Raw genomic sequence first — 6,261 nt, forward strand, 5'->3', positions numbered from 1 at the left:
GCACGCGGGGGTGGGAGGGGGAAGGGTAGACGATCGCTGTTGCCGCCGTCAGCAAGTGCGAGGAGGAGAGTGAGTGAACGCGCCCGCACGCACGGGGGTTCCGGGAGGCAACTGCATTGGGCTCGGTCGAAACAATTCGAACACGCAAGCGAACGTTTTCGTTGCCACGTCTCGTGCGAGTCTTCGGGCTGCCCGCTGAATGAGAAATAAGTTTAACATGGTTATTGCACCCAAGGAGCTAAATATAACAAGGAGAGGAAGCGGATTGGCTGTGCGCTTTTCGCCTCAAGGGCGCCATCTATGGACCATAATCAGCTGAAACGGTTGTGCAGACCAAACCCAGAGACAATAGAACACTAATCTGTTCTAGGGTTTCTGCCGAACCCAAATTTGGGCCAGATATGGCGGCGCTTCCTCTCCTTGTTATATTTAGCTCCTCGATTGCACCCTGCGCTCATTCCCTCGCTTTCCGTTACAGACGTGGACATCGTCGTGAAGCTGCTGCTGTCGATCGACCGACGTGGAAGCGTCGCGGACGCCGCCGACACCGTCCGCCTCGCGACGCAGTACGCGGCGTCGTCCGGCGGCGTCGTCGTCGGCGTCGACCTCAGCGGCGACCCCGCGGTGAGCGCCCTCGTGTGGCGCGGCGAGGAAACACGCGAGGCGGCGGTTTTTCTCGTCGCTCAACCGGCGAAAAGGCGTAGGCGTGCGTTTACACGTACCAGGGAAAAAAGAAAAATTTATTTTTCGGGGGCTACTTTTTAAACTCGCGTGCATGAAAATAGCACTCTAAAATTTGGTTTGCATTGAAATCTATGCAAATTTACGGGGGCTCTTTTTGGCATTTCGGGGGCTAAATCGCCCCGAGCCCCCGTGTATTTTTTTCACTGACACGTACTTTAATTCGCGCAGGAGTCGACGAGGGCTGACGCTGTTTTTAAGCCGATTTTCGCACCTCGATGGCACGCGTACGGTAACCACGCTTTGTAGTCCGGTCATAGCAGCGGACGGCTAGCGACCCAACACCTGTCGGGGTGTAAGGACGTAGACCGTTGACTGTTCGCTTTGGGCGAGAGCATCTGTTTTTAACTTTCTCTTTAACTTCTCCGACGGAGTCGCCACGTCATTGTCTGATGCGTGAGTAGTTGCTGCTGATATTAGTGGTGTTAAAGCAATTACGGTGAAACCGATGTTGAACCTCAATGGAGAGACAGAGAGAAGGTTGTTTGAGATGTGGATGAGAAATTTGGACTTTCTGCAGTTATTGAGAGATGGAGAGTAGGTTGTTTTAGATGGGAAAGATGTTTTTTTTGCAATGATTTAGAGGTGGAGAGATGGTTGTTTGGGATTTGGATGAGAAAGATGGAATTTTGCAATGAGAGATGGAGAAAAGGAGCTGGGGATGAGAGAGATAAAGAGAAAGAGATAGGATGAGAGATACGGCTGTTCTGCCACGACGGAGAGAAATAGATGGGGGACGAGAGAGGTGGGAACGGGCGCGACGACGGGTGGACGATCGTTCACGTGTTTAATCGAGTTATCATTGGCAGGTGAACGACGCGAGGGTCTTCATTCCTGTGCTGAGGGAGGCGTCTGCTGCCGGCTTGAAGCTGTCGCTGCACTTAGCCGAGGTGCGTGGCGCCGTTAACTCCTGAATGTGAACCACCATTGAATGTTAACAACCGTTGTATATGAACCCCCGTTGAATGTGAACAAACCTTGAATGTTAACTCTCGTTGAATGTGAACAAACCTTGAATGTTAACTCTCGTTGAATGTGAACTCCTGTTGAATGTGAACCCTCATTGAATGTGAACAACCATTGAATGTGAACTCCTGAATGTGAACCCCTGTTGAATGTGAACCCCCATTGAATGTGAACCTCTATTTAATGTGTACCCCTGTTGAATGTGAACAACCATTGAATGTGAACAGCCATTTAATGTGATCTCTCGTTGAATCTGAACCTCCTCCGTTGTATGTGAACCCTCATTAAATGGGAACTCCTGTTGTATGTGAACAACCATTAAATGGGAACCTCCATTAAATGGGAACCTCCGTTAAATGGGAATACCAGTTGAATGTGAACACCAGTTGAATGTGAACCCCCGTTGTATGTGAACCCTCATTGAATGGGAACCCCCGTTGTATGTGAACAACCATTAAATGTGAACCTATGTTATATGGGAACACCAGTTGAATGTGAACCCCCGTTGAATGTGAAATGTCATTGAACATGAAAACTAATGGGATACGAACATGCATTGAACATGAACACACGTTGAACATGTACTTTCCATATAGTGCGAAGCAGAAGGCCAGTTCTTCTCGAGGATTCCGTGTTATGACGTGACTTGGCGAAGCTTACTGGAATTTTCGCACGCATATCTTCGTATGCTGCTTACATGTGTAGAAAATTCCAGTCTCAAGTATTCGCCCGAGTGTGGCTTAATTCGTAAATATGACATGACTATTTGTAGAATTTTTGTATATATATATATATTATCATGAGTGAATAATAATAGAATCTATTATTCACTCTTGCTATTATGTATGTATATATATATATGGATAATATGTGTGTGTGTGTGCATGCATGCGTGCGTCTGTGCATGCGCGCGCGCGTCCGTGTATTTTTAAACTTGTAGTATAAATACACAGTACGATCGGGTCGACGACGTCTTTCACTTCGTCAGGTCGTCAACAACGAGGAGACGTTGGAGCTGCTGAGGTGCGTGCGCGTGGACAGGATCGGTCACGGGGTTTTCCTGCACCCGGAGGTCGGCGGCTCGCAGGCCATCGTTGACTGCGTGCGATCCAACAGAACTCCCATAGGTGAGCCCGGCGTCGAACGTACGGTGAACCCCTGCATTGTTGAACACCTCTGCAGAACGACCACCTTCCCATAACGACCACCTGTCCAGAGAGGCCAGTTTTGGCATTTACCACGAGCGAAACCTGACTTTGTAGAATAGCTACCTTCGTGTAAAGGCCGCTTGGAAGTTTTCCCCGGGATGGTCGATATATGCTGGTTTGATTGTATATGTGTAGGATGTAGAATGGAGGAATATTTTATAGATAGGTGAGTGTGGCATTGAAATATCTGGAAAATCTCCAAATTATGGAATTTTGGGCGAATTTTAGCATTTGAAATAGCAGCTAGGTCAGCAACTATTCAATATGCACAATTTGTGCTAGCAGTAGTAATGGTAGCTTTAGTCATATCTATATCTTGCTTTTAACGCATTACGCAACACAATTATGCGCTTATAAAATATATACCCGACCACTGCATAATGCTCGTGTATAAATTAAACACATAAGTAGCTTACAACGCAACGTAGAGAGGTTGGGGAATGCGTTTACGGAATAACGTGATGCAGGGATGAGAATTTTCCTCGGAACCGAGAAATTTCTCGGGTTTGACAGTCCCTGGGGTCGATTTTGTAAAACGTCTAAATTCGATGAGAAAAGTCTCTGTCCAAAGCACTGTATTCACTTGTGTTTATATATCATATGCAAACATGTTCCCCCCCTGATTTTCTCTGAAAATGAAATTCTTCATTCTCATCCCTGGTGATGGATAGTCAGTGATGAGCCTGATTAGTGTGAAGGTTTTTTTTCCGTATTTCAGAATAGTTTTTTTCGTATTCCAGAATGCTGTCTGAGCAGCAACGAGAAGTGCTACAGTCTGCCGCATCTGCAGGACCATCACTTTGTTTACTGGCACATCGAGAACAAGCATCCGTGCATACCCTGCGTGAGTGCAAGCAACATGAAAGCATACTCTATGAATACCGGGGGATGTATGTGTCATTGTAGCATGCGTGCGTGTGCTCGTGTGCAGAGAGAGAGAGACAAGAGAGGTAGCTCGAGATAGATAGATATAGAGATAGATAGAGAGTGATAGAGAGCGAGAAAGAGAAAGCGAGAGAGAGGCAAAACGAGAATAAGAGAGAGAGAGAGAGAGAGAGACTGAGACAAGGATAGAGCGAGAGACAGTCACCCACCATTTAACCCGTCCTTTCCAACTCTCTCTCTCTTTCTCTTCCCTGAAATGTGACAGTAACCCACCATTTCACGCCTCTCTTCCCACAGACGGACGGTGGCGCTATCTTTGAGACGAGCCTGTCGCGCGAGTACTACCTGCTCGCTGAGCACTACGGCCTGACGCGGCGACAGCTCTACGACATCTCGCTGCGCTCCATCGACCACGCGTTCACGGACGAGACGACGCGGGATGCGCTGCGCCGACGCTGGCAGCTAGAGGCGCCCTCGCTCTAGTGCGTCGTCGTCGGTAGAGGGCGCCTCTCGCTCTAGTTCGTCATCGTCGGTAGAGGGCGCCTCTCGCTCTAGTCCATCGTCGTCGGTAGAGGGCGCCTCTCGCTCTAGTTCGTCATCGTCGGTAGAGGGCGCCTCTCGCTGCGCGCTATCGACCACGCGTTCACGGACGAGACAAGAGGCGGCCTCGCTCTAGTCCTTCTCTCTAGTTCAATTACCTTCCTCCCTCTCTCCATCGTCCCTCCTTTCCTCCTTACCTCTCTCTCTCCACCGTCCCTCCCCCTTACCTCTCTCCGTTTTTCTCTTCCTCCTTACCTCCACCTCTTCCCTTCTCCATCCTTTCCTTCCTTACTTACCTCTCTCCCTTTCTCCCTCTCTACATCTCTCCCCCTTCCCTTAGGACCAGCTCAGTGATTGTTGGTTGCCAAACTACTAAATGCTACCCTGTGATAAATTCATCCCCAAAAATTGGTAATTTTTGATGTAAGTCTAGTTGTAACTCCGTAGCTACAATTACTCCTTAATTGCAGCTGCTATTGATTATATATTGCAACATCGCCTGCTCAGCATGGCCAGCAGTAATTGTACGCTACGGCATTTTTATTTTTTTCTACTCGTGTCTGTGTCTGCGCGTTATGTCGTGGGATTCATAATGGAAATCCTGTTTTGATTAAACAATTTGCCAAATTTAGATCGTACGATCTAGATGTAAGTCATTAAAGATGGTGTGTCCTGGAATTTCCCACTCTACTAATCAGGGCGTGGTCTGTTCCAGTAGGCAGTGTTGTTGGGTCCCTCGTTTATTACTATAGTAAAGATGGTCAGGAACTCGACCATCTAACCCGTATAGGTGGCGCAGCGTGCTAGTTTGTAATAGTTTGTAAGTGCCAACAGAACCTTGAACAAGTATGAATGTTTGTTGTGCGGTTAGGACAGAGTACCGGAGTGTCTTTTTTAGCCGTTGCACATTTCTTTTCGTTGATTTTACTAGCATCAAACAGATAATTTTCGAGTGTCGAGCTTGATCGTATATTTCTTTGGAATCGTAACAGAGAGAAGCGTTCTGAGCCTGAGGGCGTAGTGGCTAGCTAGAGACGTGCGAGTGAGGTGGGTGTGTGGCCCCGGTGGGAGTTTAGTTGATGAATCCCCCTCGCATTTATAATTTACGATCTTTGGTAATGACCTGCCAGATGTTTGCGGTGTGTGGACAATCCGCTGGCTGCACGCGGGGGCATGTGATACGCCCACACTCTTCCCTGATGAAGCAACACGAATCACTGTAATCTTTTGTACCTAGCTAGAGCTCTGCTGCGTGTAACCTGCGGAATGTTGTCACTGCGTTAGTCATAAAAATTGATATAATATATCAATAAACATACACCTACAAACATTATATGGATATACTATATATACGAGAGTGGGGGGGTATACCTATATAGAGCTGTATGTCTATTTCTATGGCGTTTAGCAGTCGCTCCACGGTTCTACGGTGAAGTTTCTCTGAACATTGCTCTTACACGCATAACCTTCGCTCCGCAAGTGGAAGTCTCTTCTTCGTGCTTTTACTGTTTTACAGGTGCCGTAGCCTGGTGTGTGTGAGGGGGGGCGGGGCAGCGGCGCCCTAAAATGTTGGAAAAATAAAAAAAAACGCTTAGACTAAATGAATCAGAACAAATACATGCGCTGTCGTCGTTATTAGGCCTACACAGTTGAGTCATGTATTTTGCACCCTCCCCCCCAAGTGAATTTGTCAGCCTACGACCCTTAGCTGGTTACGGTTTCTATTGCGTTATGCGAGCATGACAACAGAGAGAGCTACTCTGCGATCCATGCGTCTTACGATCTATGGTCAACTTGGCTTCAAAAACATCGTTTACGGTATTTCGGGTATCGAGGCACGACGGGTCTGATAAGTTGGAATCGAGGACCGGCAGAAGGCTATCTCTCTATTCGTCGTGGTCGCTCCTTATTATCGTACAGT

The 6,261-nt window shown here is 47.6% G+C and overlaps 1 protein-coding gene across 1 annotated transcript in view; it reads left to right on the forward strand.

Annotated features, from left to right (window-relative positions):
* The window catches only part of LOC106812553 (adenosine deaminase-like protein), an 8,962-nt gene extending 4,457 nt beyond the window's left edge, over positions 1 to 4,505 (forward strand). Inside the window, exons 5-9 of the mRNA XM_014816451.1 lie at positions 479 to 624; positions 1,551 to 1,631; positions 2,696 to 2,834; positions 3,656 to 3,759; positions 4,098 to 4,505. Coding sequence (XP_014671937.1) covers positions 479 to 624; positions 1,551 to 1,631; positions 2,696 to 2,834; positions 3,656 to 3,759; positions 4,098 to 4,283 — 656 coding nt within the window. The 3' untranslated portion in view covers positions 4,284 to 4,505. The remainder of the gene's footprint in view (positions 1 to 478; positions 625 to 1,550; positions 1,632 to 2,695; positions 2,835 to 3,655; positions 3,760 to 4,097) is intronic.
* The last annotated feature ends 1,756 nt before the right edge of the window (positions 4,506 to 6,261 follow it).

This window comes from Priapulus caudatus, unplaced genomic scaffold (assembly GCF_000485595.1).
Source record: "Priapulus caudatus unplaced genomic scaffold, Priapulus_caudatus-5.0.1 Scaffold660, whole genome shotgun sequence".
Taxonomy (NCBI): domain Eukaryota; kingdom Metazoa; phylum Priapulida; class Priapulimorpha; order Priapulimorphida; family Priapulidae; genus Priapulus; species Priapulus caudatus.